We start from the raw sequence: 13,806 nt of genomic DNA on the forward strand, positions 1-13,806 counted from the left end.
ACTTAAGTAAACTACTCCTACGCTTCCTCCTACACGTGCGCACACGTGTAAGCTTAAGTAGTGGGTCTAAGCAGACCCATTACAAACTCGAACTAGGATGAGGAAGCTCTCCTCACTTTTAGTTTTGCTATATACGCAGTAGGCAGCGACTTCTGAGAGTGCAGCCAGCTCTCCTCGCACGTGTTCCTACTTTAAGTAAGCTACTACGTTAAAGCTTGGACCCTGGAAATGCTGCGAGATGAGCAAGCCGTAATAAATGCAGCTTGCCATCCATGGCGTTCGTCTATCTGGAGGACTGTCTGATTCTCGGCAGTAACTTGACAGTACTGTTGGTCCCATGGAATTCTCAACATTTTATATGCTATTCACTTAACGAGGTAACCTCCTAGATTTGAAGGAGTGGACAAATTGGGAGCGGAACGAAAATTCGTTTTGAGAATTACTTGTACAAAGTATGGTGAAATAGACAAATTGAGAGCGAAAATTTGCCATACCTGTGATATCATATTTCATCTGTAATTTGTTTTCACACGTTTGGCATATTTTCGCTCTCAATTTGTTGACGCCATTAAGTTTCGCAGGAAAGCTTTACCACTCGTTCTGCATGACACCGGTTGTCGGTTTGGATCGGTTTTGAATCGGTATTCGCGCGCTTGCATTTGAATTGTGTAATGGCGGTGACTGACGCGCCGGTTGACGGCGCTGTAGGGAAGGATGGAGAGAATGGAGGGAAGAGACAGTTGCATGGGGAAGACCATTTGCGTCTGCTGCCCCCGTCTGCCAATTGGTACTGCTCCAAGGTTCGTGGTTACGGAGATATGACGGTTGCGATGACATTGCTCAGTCTAAAGTGTGCGGTTTGTGGCCTGTAGATCTGCGACTGCGGGCACAGCGACGTATTTGGGTTGCTGCTCGCCTTCGGAGCCAAAAACAGCGTCTTCATCTACCAGGTTGGCACTGGGTGGCAATTGCAATGAGGTGGTACGAACGTCAACTAACAGTGTATCAATGCACAAGGCGAAGAATGACGCAGATGCACACGATACAAGTGGAACCAAGTCTGCTGGATCCGGACTGAAGGTTTCTTTCTTCGCGCAGTTGGTGCGTGGCAAACGCGACCGACGCGTGACGGCCGTGCAGTTTCTGACGGACACGACGGGCGAGCTGCGCCTGGTGTGTGGCGGAGAGGAAGGCAGCGTGCAGATCTGGTGGGTGTGCAGTGCTGGTACAGGCTGCAGGAAGTGAGGCTGTTGTTGCTGATTGCTACTTGATGGAGTGCAGGGATGTGGCGTCGTTGACGCTGATCGAGCAGCACCGAAAACACAAGGCGGAGGTGATGGCCATCACGGTGTCTAGCACGTTGGATGCGAACTTTGTGCTGGCGGGGGATCGACAAGGGCGAATCAGTGCTTGGGAAAGGGATGCGTACGGGACGCTCGGATGTTGGTGTTGATTGAGGTGAGACTCTGACGGTGTGCGCGTTTGTGTTGCAACGGATGCAGGGGAAAGGTCTCGGTCTTCATGCCAGTCTCAGGTGACGGCATCCACTCGATCGCGATTTCGCCGCATGACAAAGCGTTAGTAGCCGTAGGATACCGTAGTGGAGTGCTGTGTCTGGTGGACGCTGCGCAAGGCACAGTTCGCCACCGACTTGATGGCCATGACCAGGAAGTCCAGTGTGTCGCGTGGAAGCCCCCAGTCGAGGCGAGCCACTCGTCAATTGAAGATGAGACGAGTAGTAAAGACCCGGGTGGTGCAGGTCGTGAAGTATGGCTGGCGTCTTCATCTCGGGATAAAACCATCAAGGTGTGGAAGATCGCATTGAATGCAGCCGAAGAGCCTGCTTTGGAACAGGTGCTACGGCTTCCAACAGGAAAGCAAGGCATGTCATTCACCCAGACCAAACAGCTATGGCTGCCCGTGACGTGGAGTACCAACAGTCCTCCGGGTAAGCATTGTCTATGGTCAGGCTCGTTTGATGGCAGTCTGTTTCGATGGGAATGGAATGCAACCAAGGCGGAAGATCAGGCAAAAAAAGGTAAAAGCCGTCGTGCTTCTTGCAAACCTGTTGTTGTCAAAGGCGGACACAGTCGAATGCTATTCGCTATTGTGGCAATACCGCCTCGTAGCTCCGCGCTGGTTGAGGATGGATCCGTCTCCATGCTAACTGTATCATTGGATCGCGAGCTACGCCTTTGGAAAGAAAACCCGCCCTCTAAGTCGGCGCCGGCAGCAACTTGTGTCGAGAAATTGACTGGGCTGGGCGGACATGCTTACAGCACTTCGTATAGCTCTACAACTGAGCTCTTGGCTGCTGGAATTGGGGATCAGACTATTCGGCTGTGGAATTTGGCTGGTGGTGGTACAAGTGACTATCAATGCGAACTGCTGTGGAGAGGGCTACAAAGTAAGATCACTTGTGTCCAATGGCATCCATTCCATCACTCGCTGCTAGCTTACGGCATGGAAGACGGTCGCATTGGAGTGTACGACATGCAGACCAAGAAGTACAATCATTTTCGATCCAGTCACGACCACGAGATCAAACAACTTCAGTGGATTGTGTCACACACAACACAGCCTGACAATGCTGGCGGTGAAGATAATTCATTTTTGGAGAGCATCAGACAATTAGAAGCTGCACAAGCACAAGGCCAGACTCTCGATGAGGCTTTGGTTGTTCAAGAAGGCCAGACAGGTAAATCTCGCGACGGAAATGACGTGAAGGTAATTTTGTGGAGTCGCGACGCTGGTGGACATATTTTGGAATCGAATGCAGATGCAATCGATCAAAACTCTCGTGAAGTCATGACTGACTGCGCTGCGTTTGCATTGGATGAGCAGTCTGGGTTGCTTGCAGTTGGGCTCTCTAATGGTGTCGTGAAAGTGCTGAACTGGGGTGATAACAACATTGAGGCAAATCGCTTTCACGAACATGCAGAGTCGATAACTTGTCTAACGTGGAGCAAGGGCCCAAACACCGGTTTGCTAGCTTCCGGTGGCCAAGACGGGAAGATTTTTGTCTACAGCTGTGCAAAATCTACTGCAATGGATGCAGATGACAACTTTACCCCCACGAGGCAAAGGCTCCATCTTCTGGGTGGCATGGAAGCTCATTCAAACAACGTTACTGGTTTGAGGTGGTGCACCGACGTATCCAGCGGACTTCTAGCCTCAAGCTCCGCCGATGGAAGCGTTCAAGTCTGGAATGCAGCATCTCTGGAGAGAGTGGCGTACTTCAAACACCATGTTGGTCGGGCCTTATCGCTGGACTGGGTGTCGCCGTACACTCTAGTAACCGGAGGCGAAGATCAAACGCTGCGCCTCTGGGATTACAGAGAACAGCAGAAGGACCCACAAACCAAGCAGAAGAAGGCCTGTAAGGTAAAACAGCCTCAAGAAGTCGGGATGAATACAGGAACAGGCCATCCGTCAGTGCAGACCCAACAAGAAAAGGTTGTCGACCCGGATACATTGGCGAAAACATTGTCTACGGATAACTCTGATGCTAAGATCTCGACGAAAAACAAATCCAGGAAGAAGAGTACGATGATTTTCCACCCCGAGATGAAACTCTCCCCAGCTGAAATCGCGTCCGCTTGCAACAGAGCTGAAGTTAAGTATGCAGGAGGCGACGCAGAGAAAGTTGGTGGTGTGAAAGCAAACGAGTGGGGAAATAATATTTTAGCTCATGCCGATCGTGCATCAATGAGCACTTTCTTCGCTTCTGAAGCGAAGCGCTTCCAAGATGAACAAGAATGGGAAAGCTTAGCCAACACGCTACTGATCCAAGGCAATGTCACTGGCGCTTTACGAATTGTTTCAAAGGAAGGAGCTCTTTCACCAACCTGGCTTTCGTACGCCCCAATGGCTGGAATGGACGTATGGCGAGAGATGACAAACTTGTACGCCCACCAGCTCGATGCCCAGGGAGATAAGACATCAGCAGGTTTGTTATTGTCCGCTTCCCCCTTGTGCCGTCTCCTCATGTCTGACTTTGTTTGTCCACTGTCAATGCGTTCTGGCCTCAGCAATTCATTTCCTCAGCATCGCGAAAGTTCGTTCCGCGATCACGTGTTTGGTGAGCGGCGATTCACATAGGGAGGCTCTGGTGCTCATTCGATCGAGATTAGGACCCCATGACCCCCTTCTTCACGACACCTTGTGGAAATACGCCGACTTTCTTTTAAAGCATGGCCATCATGGAGAGGCAGCCCTGGCACTTATACAGATTGGCTCCATTAAGGCCAAGACGCGGGCAATTCATACGCTTGCGAACACAGGTGACATGACCTTGATAAAGTCTGCAGTGGGTGTGTTGCTGTCTGAAGTAAAATCCTCGGCGGGGGCTAGTTACACGGATGGAGCAGATTTCGACAATAGTAACGAAGAATTCTCTTTTCCTGCGAGTTTCTTCATCTCGATCGCGGGACGTGCCCTCGCGAACCTCCGCTTCGATGTTGCTGAAACAGCGGGACAATTGCTTCAATCTCGGCTGGTTGCAACCTCACCCTCAGCACCATACCGTTTGATGTGGTGCCTTCTCAAGATATTAAAGGCAATTTACGAGCACCAACCAAGCGATTGCGAACTCGATGAAGCTAATAGCGAAGCGAAGGCCTTCGACAGTCTGCTGCAGTCTGACGCACCGTGTGGTGTTCGCGAGCTTTTCGAGTTTTTAACCAGGCCATCTGGAGACAAAGGAGAAAATGGTGTTGACGGACTTAATGACAGCGTGCTTAGCGGCTATGCTACAGCAATCCACGCGGAGGAACAGCTGAGCAAAGAGCGGGTCGCGCATCGTGGGACTCACTTCTGGTGTCAAATACTGAGCGCTTACCAGGAATGTGGATACTGGTTCGATGCAGAGGGCCAAGTTCGTATTCAGGAAGTGCAAAACTTGCTGGTGGGATCAAACTGCTTTGTTGACGTCGAGAAGGCTGTAGCAGCGTCTGCGAATGGAGGACAAGATAGCACAATTACCCCATTGTTACAAGCAGCCCAGCGATTGCTGCGTTTTGGGATTGACGTTCTGAGCTCAAGCTTCATCGGGGCTCTCGAGCACATGCGAGAAGCCTGTCTACTCCTAGCACAGAGCGACGTTCGAAGGAGTGTTGAAGTCACCAACTTACCATCATCCGGCTCCGAAGAAGGCGTTGGTGATTTCCAACTTAATCTGATGCTGTTGTTGTGTCCGCTCGGTTTCGCGTCCCCGAAAGAGCTTCCGCAGTGTGGCGAACTTGCAGACGAACCGCTCGACACCCTCGTGCTGTGGAGTTCGGTGTTGCTTTCACAGTGTAGAATTGTGCTGGCAGCATTCGTCAAGAACGTGTCTGTTCCGGAGAATGTGCAGTTGGTTGAGTCATTGATCGGCTCCTTGCTGCGCCTTCTTCGTACTCAATTCCTGGACGAGGAAACTACAAAACCATTGAGCCTAGGCCTCATGGACCATGCCAATCAGTCTCAACTGCAAACCCTGCTGAATGATATTCTGGTGAGCGCACATCAGCTACCAGACATTCTGTCGGTTGTTCAAGAGTCTTGCGCTGATGCGGTAGCAGATCAAGACAAAGAAAACAAGGAGCCTCTATCGCTGAAGCAAACTCTTATAGATGACGTGAACGACTTGCGATCGCGTCTTACGTGGAGTGCTGACGGCGTAAAGGAATAATGCTAAGTAAGCTTAGAGGCCACGACGCTACCACCGCTGAGCGCAGCTTCTAGCTCTTCAAATGCTTGCTTCTGCAGGTGCTGCGTGTTGCGCAGCCGCTGGATGAGCTCCAGTTCCTGGCGTTCCATCTCCTGCACCTCTGTCTCGTGTCGCCGAGCCTGCTCTTCCTCAGCACGGACTTTTTCCAGAGCGCGCTCCCGAGTGTTTTTGTCGACGTCCTGCTTGTGCAGAATCTTCTTGACGCGCAGGGCTTCCTTCTGGCTTTCGATCTCTTCTTTGCGGCGGATGGCGTCAATCAGCTCGTCTCGCTTCTGTCGGTCCATGGCCTCCTTCCAGCGCTGTTTGTCTTCCTTGAGCTGCAGGGCTTCGCATCTGCGTGCCTCGGTAAGTTGCATACTCAACTCTTTCTTTTTCGGTATGCTGTCAATGCTCAACACGAATTCACGCTTGAGCTGGATAGAAGCTTGAGTTTCACGCTCAACCTCCATAGCGAGCTCTTTCAGCATGGCGTGGGCTCGACCATTATCCTGTCGGAGTTTGAGCAGCTCAGCAGCACGGCGACGAGTTTGCTCGATTTTCTTCCAGGCCTTGTCTTCCTCAGCCTTGAGCAGCGCGATGCGGTTTTTCAGCAGCAATGCATCCTTGGACGCATCTTGTCGTCTCTGTGAACATCAACTTAGTGTGAGCCACCAAGAGTGGGTAATACGGAGAACCAACTGTGACCTTCACCTGCTTAGCTTCAATGAGTCTGCTTTTCGGGATCTCCATCGCGTCGGCCATTTTACTTGGTCAACCCAGCAACGAATTGATACGCGCGACGTCGGGGCACTTGAGTGAATCGAGTGTTGATGAGGATTGGGACGAATGCGAGATGACCATGAACCAGATAATTTTGGCCACCTTTTGGCATGAGTAAAAATGGCGAGATAAGAACGAAGACGATGAGGTTTGAACACTCTTGAGCTCACACTTGGTTGACAACACACGCCTGCACGTTAATATGCCCGGACAAGAAGTATTTTATATGTAAACTGGACGTCGGAGGTCGAGGACACGGAAGTAGAGCTTCAGAGCTATTTCCCGAGTCCTCGATCTAGCCACCATCGTCAGCACCTTCATCACCGAAACCTGGGATTCACCTTGGCCCCTCAGCTTGCAGTGTCTAGTTTGCGACCGTGAATGAATCGTCTGCCACGCCGCCGTCTACGCTACTGGCATCAATACTGGCCGCGTACTTGCTAGCAAGCTCCAGGTCAGCCTTGAGCTGCTCCATACCCGAGGACAGCAACTCCCACAGGTCGGGCGTCTGCCCCTGCCCTGCAGCAGCCAGCTCGTCATCTTCGGGGAGATCCGTGTATTGCGACAGCTGCTGCGTGAGGCGGTGCGCACGCGCCGACAACACGTTGTTTTCAGCCTGCAATTCGGCAAGCTTCACACGCAGATCATCGTGCGCGTTGGTCTCCTCGAAGCGAGCCTGAGACAGCTGCTCCAGCTCATCTCGCAGCACGCCGTTCTCGTGCGCGATACGCTCAATCTCATCGCGCGCTTCCTGCTCCACGTGGCGAGCGAACTCTTGCACTCGACTGACCCTGTCCTCGCTGTCACGCGACAAATCCTCGCAGAACGCCTTGGATTTTTGCAGCAAGCCTTCCAGCTCACGATTCGTTTCCTCCAACCGCTGGTTCACGCGTTTTTGCTCGTCCACTACCTGAAGTAGGTGAGACTTCTCGTCGTTCAAGCCACGCAGTTGGCCAACCTCCGCCTCAAGCGAAGTCTTTTCCTGTTGCGTCGCATTCAGGTGCGCGCGCAACTGCTCGAGCTCGTGCTGAGAGCGCTCAAACGTCGCCTTGGCCTCGCCGTGAACCTGGCGTAGATGTTCGCACTCTGCATTAAGCTGCGTCAACTGCTGGTCCGAAGATTGCTTGTCCGCTTTGTAGCCATTGACCAGATCCTTGAGCTGCGCCACGTCGGCCTGATTACGCTGGGCTACCGCAGCTACCTCGGCATCCTTGCTCTGGAGCGCCTGCGTGGCCTCTACCAGCTGACGCTGAACATCGGCATGTGCTGCCTTCAGCTGCTCGACCTGACCGCGTGCGTCCTGCTGCTGCTTATCAGCTTCGTCGCGCATATTTTGGATTTCCGACACCAGTGAGAGGTTCTTCTGCGTTAGCAGCTCGACCCGTTTCTGCGTCCCGTCATGCTCCGCTAGCATTGAGTTAACCCGCTGTTCGGCCTGCATGGCCTTGGCGCGAGTCTGCTCCAAGGAGCGCGACAGATCATCATTTGAGCGTTGAAGATCGCTTGTCGAGGACTGAGAGGAGGATAGCTGCGCCGCTGCATGCTCGTACGATGCTTTCAGTCTTTTCTGCTCTTCTTCAGCTGCTAGGCGCTCCGACTGTACGGCCTGCAATTCCACAACAACCACATCCTTAGATCGAACCGCCTCCTGCAATTGCTGCTTGAGCGACTGCTCTAGACCGTGGAAGTGGTGAACTTGTTGCTCCAGAGTTGCAATCTCACTCTGAGCACGCTCTAGCTCCTCACGCGAGATGGAAGATTGCTTCGCCGCTTCGACGGCGTTGTGAAGGGCTTTAGACTTCTCCTGCTCAGCTCGCAACTGAGCGCGGGTCTTCTCCAATTCCTCCAAAGTAGATTCCATATTGGCTTGAAGCTCGTACGAGCCTTCCATATTCTCTTGTGCCATCTCGTGCAAGTTCTGAAGCTGTTGCTCGAGCGACTTCTTCTCGTTCATCTGAGTGTTCACAACGCCTTCCAGCTCGTGCAACTTCTGCTGCAGATCGTGGATGGAGGCATGCGATTGAGTCAGCTGCGTGGTAAGGGCCTCCTTTTCGGATCGAAGCTCGTACAGTTCACTCTGGATTGAGGTCAGCTGCTCATCATTCTTCGAGGCAGCAGCAGTGAGATTCCTCAACCCGTCCAACTCGTGCTGCTGTTTGGCATTTGCAGCTTCAGCTTCAGTGACGTCATTCTGCGCCTTGATCAGAGCGTCATGTACCTGCTGCAGCTGGCTTTCGACACCACGCAAGCGTTCAACGTCACCGGCCAGGGTGCTATTTGACGCGCGAAGGTCACTCAACTCTTGATCTTTCGCGTACAAAGCTTGATCCCTGTCAGAAGCACTCACCTCAGACGCGCGCAGCATCTCCAGCTCACGTCTTACATCGTTCAGCGTGGCATCGTCGACCTGTTTAGCGTTGATCAACTCATTGTGTGCAGAGTGGAGGCGATCAAACTCAGTCGAAAGAGCGCCGCAATTCTGCTCCAAATTCGACACGTGGTCCGCCTTCTCATTCGCAGCACGCCGAGCCTCCTGAAGCTCTTGCTCCAGCGCATAAATTTGCTCCTCTAGAGAAGACTTGGCAACGCCAGATTCGACCTGCTCATCGTCACCCTCCGACTGCACCGATGAGAGCATCTGGTATTGCTCCTCCAGCCATGCATTACGGTTGTTCAAGTGCAGATTCAACTCCATCGCCTCTGTCAGCTCGCGTTGAGCAGTAGCAACCTGTTCCGCAAGTACGCTGATCGCGCCGTTGTCACCTTCAACCATGACAAATTTGTCTTCATCGGAGGTCTCGCCGTCAACAACAGCTCGGTTTTCAGCCTCGGCCTGTAGCTCAGCAATTTCCTGCGTCTTCCGGTTGAGTTGCTCTTGCAACTCCTCAAGCTGATTTTCCAGTTCTGTCACTTTATCCTGCAGCACGGTTTGGCCTGACAGCGCATTTTCGCGAAGTTCCGCCTGTTTGAGCATCGTTTCAGCAGAGGTGAGAGCGATCTGCTGCTTCAGATCCTCGTTGATCTTCCACAACTCCACGCAGTCGTGCTTGTAGTCCTCCAGCTCCTGCGTCTTTTCCGCTGCAATCGCTTCCTGCTCTTGTGCGTGCTTCTCCAGCGCCTCCAGCTTTTCTTGGTCGTCGCCCCTCACTTGCTGCAGTTCCTGCTCATGCTCGCGAGCAGCCTCCTCCAGCTCCTGTTGCAGCTGCTCCAGTGCCTTCGCGTCCGCCTCACCCTGAGCCTGAACTGCCTCGAGGTCTCTCTGCACGTCAGCCGTCGCTATCCCCGCATCTTCCAGAGCCTGCCCTTTCTCAGCCAACGCGGCCTCCAAACTCTCCTTCTCCTCGGTCGCAGCCTGAAGAGCCACCTTCTTCTCCTTCAGCTGTTCCTCATACTTTTCACTAGCAGCGTCACTCGCGACACGAACCGCATCTGCAGCCTCCAGTTTGGCCGCGTCGCACTCCACCGTTAAGTCCTGAATCTGCTTCTCGTACGCCTCACAGCGGCCCGCCAGCTCCTTGTCCTTGCCTTCCAGTGTCGTCTTGAGTTCCTTGATATCCTTGTCTTTCTCCTGGAGCTCCGCCTCCAACTGCTTCTTTACACCAGCCAGTGCGTCCCTACACACCACCAACCCGTCAGAATCAACCTCCTACACACCCAATCCACGTCCGAACTCACCGCATGTCCGTGATGTCCTGCACCCTCTCCATGAGCATGGGCTCGGACGTGTACTCGACTTTGTACTGGAGCTGCACATTCTGGTCCTTCAGGTCCTCCATCTGCTGCTCCAGTTGAGAGATCTTGGCCGTCAGTAGCTTCCTCTCCTTCTCCATCTACCAAACCATCAATCCACCCCTGATTAGCCTCTTCTCCAGCTCCTAATTCATTTCCTAATTCCTCCCATTACCTGATTCATCAGCGTCTTCTTCTCGAACTCGTGCTCCCCGGTTTTGACCGTCAAGTAGTTGAGTCTCTTGAGCATCATGCCTATGGCCGAGTCCTCATTCATCTCGCTCGTGTTGCTGGTATCAGACGCGGCTCTGGGCGGCGGCGTTGACGGTCGCGCGCGCTCCTCGAGGGGCGACGGCGTCACGGGCGGCGTCGAGTGCTGCGGGGACATGGCCGCTACGCGCGTCGTCGACTTGACGGGGCCAAGCGACGGCGACGGCTGCGCCGCCGCGTCGCCCTCCTGGTCGCCGAAGAGCACGGTCCACATGGATGCTCAGGTACAAGCGCCTTCCTTCGTGCTTGCGTGTTCCCGTGTATGGGCGCGACCGGACGAAAATCATGCGGAAACTACGATACCGCATATGCACAGATCTGGAAAGAGACTATGCGTGTGGACAACACCAACTTCCATTCTGAGTCTGAAACCTGAGACCACTTGCTCATGTGGCCCACGCCAAGCGCCTACGTCGGCGAGAACCAACCAACCGCCGTGTGTGAAAGGCTGTGTGCACCTCACTCGCTGATTGACTTCGGAGCCCTGCTCTTCCGCTCTTCCCGTGGCCCGCAGTAAGTAAGGCGTCATGGTGGTGTACAACTTCAAGAAGATCCAGACCGTCCCCACGGCGTCGGACTTCATCGACATCGTGCTCACGCGCACGCAGCGCAAGACGCCCACGGTCATCCACCCGACGTACGCCATCTCGCGCATCCGAGCCTTCTACATGCGCAAGGTCAAGTTCACGCAGCAGACGTGCCAGGAGAAGCTGAGCCAGATCATCGATGACTTCCCGCGGCTCGACGACCTGCACCCGTTCTACGCCGACCTCATCAACATCCTGTATGACCGCGACCACTACAAGCTCGCGCTCGGACAGGTCAACACGGCGCGCGCGCTCATTGACAACATCGCCAAGGACTACGTGCGCATGATCAAGTACGGAGACTCGCTCTACCGATGCAAGCAGCTCAAGCGCGCGGCGCTCGGCCGCATGTGCACGCTGCTCAAGAAGCAGAAGGCGTCGCTGGAGTACCTCGAGGAGGTGCGCAAGCACCTGTCGCGACTGCCGTCCATCGACCCCAACACGCGCACGCTGCTGGTCACGGGCTTCCCCAATGTGGGCAAGTCCAGCTTCATGAACAAGGTCACGCGCGCCGACGTGGACGTGCAGCCCTACGCCTTTACGACCAAGGCGCTGTACGTAGGCCACTTGGACTACAAGTACCTGCGCTGGCAGGTGATTGACACGCCCGGTATCCTCGACCACTCGCTGGAGGACCGCAACACCATCGAAATGCAGGCCGTCACGGCGTTGGCCCACTTGCAGGCGTCCATTTTGTTCTTCATGGACATTTCCGAGCAGTGCGGCTTCACGATCGAGCAGCAGCTGAGTCTGTTCGAGAATATCCGCCCGCTCTTCGCCAACAAGCCGCTCGTGCTCGTGTGCAACAAGATCGACCAGATGCGCTTCGAGGAGCTCTCGGACCACCACCAAAACATGATCAACACGGCCGTGGAGGAGACCAAGGCCAAGTTCTTCACCATGTCGAACCACTCGGAGGAGAACGTCATGGATGTCAGGAACTACGCGTGTGACGAGCTGCTTGCCCACCGCGTTAACTCGAAGGTGAAGGGCAACAAGGTGGCCGATGTGCTCAACCGTCTCAGTGTTGCCATGCCTGTGGCTCGTGACGATGTGCAGCGCGAGATCACCATCCCGGCCAGCGTTTTCGCTGCCCGCGAGAATCCGAACGGCGCCGGCCCGCGTGTGCTGCTGAAGGACAAGATGAACGCTAACGGTGGCGCTGGAGTGTACTCGTACGACTTCAAGGAACACTACACCGGCATGCTCCGCAACGACGACTGGACTCAGGATGCTATTCCCGAGATCTGGAACGGCAAGAACATTGCTGACTTTGTGGATCCGGAAATCCTCAAGCGTCTTGATGCGCTGGAGCAGGAGGAGGACGAAGCCATGCAAAACAACGCTCCCGTGGATGAGGACGAGGGCATGAGCGACCTTGACGACGAGCTGAAGGACAAGCTTGTTCGCATCCGTGAGAAGAAGGCTATCATTGTGGCTGAGCACCGTCAGAACAAGAACAAGAACCACTCCACTGTTTCGCGCAAGGTGCGTGCCAAGCTTCGCAGCCTGACTGACACTAAGAAGGAGCTCGAGGCTCTTGGTGTGGACACTAGCCACATGAAGCACGCTGAGGCCGTCGTGGCGAAGCGGAAGGCTGGCGACGAGAGCCGTGGCCGCAAGCGTGACCGCGATGAAATGGATGTGGACATGGAGGACCTGACCGAGAGCTCCGACCTGCGCGTGCGCGCTCGTGCCAAGTCCCAACTGCGCTCCAAGTCCAAGAACCGTTCACAGTCTCTGGTCGCCCCGCGCGACGAGTCCGGCTTCGGCAACGAGGCGTCTATGGCTGCCGTCAAGAAGGCCACTCGGCTCACGCAGCGCAAGGCCGCCAAGATGGGACGTGCTGGCGAGGCCGATCGGATATCGGTTCCGAAGCTGGCGAAGTGGCAGAACACGGGCAAGCGTGGCTCAGGCAACACGAACTCCCGTTAAGCATAGACCTAGCTTTCGCTTCCTGCCCGTGTGGTGGTGGAGAGAGAGAGAGAAGGCGGAGGTTTGTTCGTTCTTCTCTTGTGCCTTGTATTTCTCCGTTTCCCTTTCTAATACAACCGCTTTACTTAGACGACCAACATCTCGTCAGTCTTTATGCCGACCTAGTTGACAGCTCGAGTCTTTCTCGGTACGCTCGTCGAATGCGTGCATACAGCAGACGTTCACGTCCAGCGTAGTCTTCCAGCAGAGTGTCAACGAGTGGAACGTACTGCTTGTCATGGCGATTGAAGAAGCCACGCAGTTGTCGTCTGTACAATAATACCCTCATGCTATTCAGACAACCAACAGCTCAACTACTACTAGCAGCTTGTACCATTTACCTGTGCCATTGGAGCTTGACAAGCTCCGATTCCACCGGTGGAAACAGTGTGTACCTCAGCACCATCACGAAGGCCAGCAGCGTGGTCCATTCCAGGCTCCCAGAACTCGGTTCAGCCGTCCCCGACCGAAGGAAATGCAGCACTCCATGAACACAGGATGCTGTTGATCCCAACAACATGCCGTCAGCTCGAAAAAGCACCACTCAGCGACTTCACTGCTCGTACCAGCGACCAACTGAGTAGATAAAACTCCCGTCAGCGCCACCAGCGAGGCTGCCAGCGTCAACCAGGTCCTCAGCACCACGACCGCATCCACCTCCTCCCACACCAATGCCAGAAGCGATGGTGGCGGCGCATAATACAGCAAGACACTAGCAACAAACACCGCCAACCTGATCAGCGCGGCCATTCTCTCCTCCCACGACTGCTGAGGTAC

At 54.3% G+C, this 13,806-nt stretch overlaps 5 protein-coding genes across 5 annotated transcripts; 2 read left to right on the top strand and 3 right to left on the bottom strand.

Annotated features, from left to right (window-relative positions):
- Nucleotides 1–671: 671 nt before the first annotated feature.
- Nucleotides 672–5,671, top strand: KRP23_7888 (Gem-associated protein 5; the record flags this gene model as incomplete). The annotated part of the gene is made up of 7 exons (XM_067893258.1): nt 672–800; nt 873–950; nt 1,018–1,208; nt 1,282–1,425; nt 1,503–1,854; nt 2,845–3,379; nt 4,332–5,671. 7 exons carry the CDS (start codon nt 672–674, stop codon nt 5,669–5,671), a joined length of 2,769 nt encoding a protein of 922 aa, XP_067745058.1.
- A 2-nt stretch (nt 5,672–5,673) lies between these two features.
- KRP23_7889 (uncharacterized protein) lies at nt 5,674–6,451 on the bottom strand (the record flags this gene model as incomplete). The annotated part of the gene is made up of 2 exons (XM_067893259.1): nt 5,674–6,333; nt 6,401–6,451. 2 exons carry the CDS (start codon nt 6,449–6,451, stop codon nt 5,674–5,676), a joined length of 711 nt encoding a protein of 236 aa, XP_067745059.1.
- Nucleotides 6,452–6,833: 382 nt separating this feature from the next.
- KRP23_7890 (uncharacterized protein) lies at nt 6,834–10,682 on the bottom strand (the record flags this gene model as incomplete). Its single annotated transcript, XM_067893260.1, has 3 exons — nt 6,834–10,083; nt 10,145–10,299; nt 10,374–10,682. The coding sequence occupies 3 exons, from the start codon at nt 10,680–10,682 to the stop codon at nt 6,834–6,836; spliced, it is 3,714 nt and encodes a 1,237-aa protein (XP_067745060.1).
- Nucleotides 10,683–10,995: 313 nt separating this feature from the next.
- KRP23_7891 (Nucleolar GTP-binding protein 1) lies at nt 10,996–12,990 on the top strand (the record flags this gene model as incomplete). The annotated part of the gene is made up of 1 exon (XM_067893261.1): nt 10,996–12,990. The coding sequence occupies one exon, from the start codon at nt 10,996–10,998 to the stop codon at nt 12,988–12,990; it is 1,995 nt and encodes a 664-aa protein (XP_067745061.1).
- A 151-nt stretch (nt 12,991–13,141) lies between these two features.
- Nucleotides 13,142–13,779, bottom strand: KRP23_7892 (uncharacterized protein; the record flags this gene model as incomplete). The annotated part of the gene is made up of 3 exons (XM_067893262.1): nt 13,142–13,298; nt 13,371–13,530; nt 13,596–13,779. The coding sequence occupies 3 exons, from the start codon at nt 13,777–13,779 to the stop codon at nt 13,142–13,144; spliced, it is 501 nt and encodes a 166-aa protein (XP_067745062.1).
- Between the last annotated feature and the right edge of the window lie 27 nt (nt 13,780–13,806).

This window comes from Phytophthora ramorum (assembly GCF_020800215.1).
Source record: "Phytophthora ramorum isolate Pr-102 chromosome Unknown Phyram_PR-102_s0006, whole genome shotgun sequence".
In the NCBI taxonomy this organism is placed as follows: Eukaryota; Oomycota; class Peronosporomycetes; order Peronosporales; family Peronosporaceae; genus Phytophthora; species Phytophthora ramorum.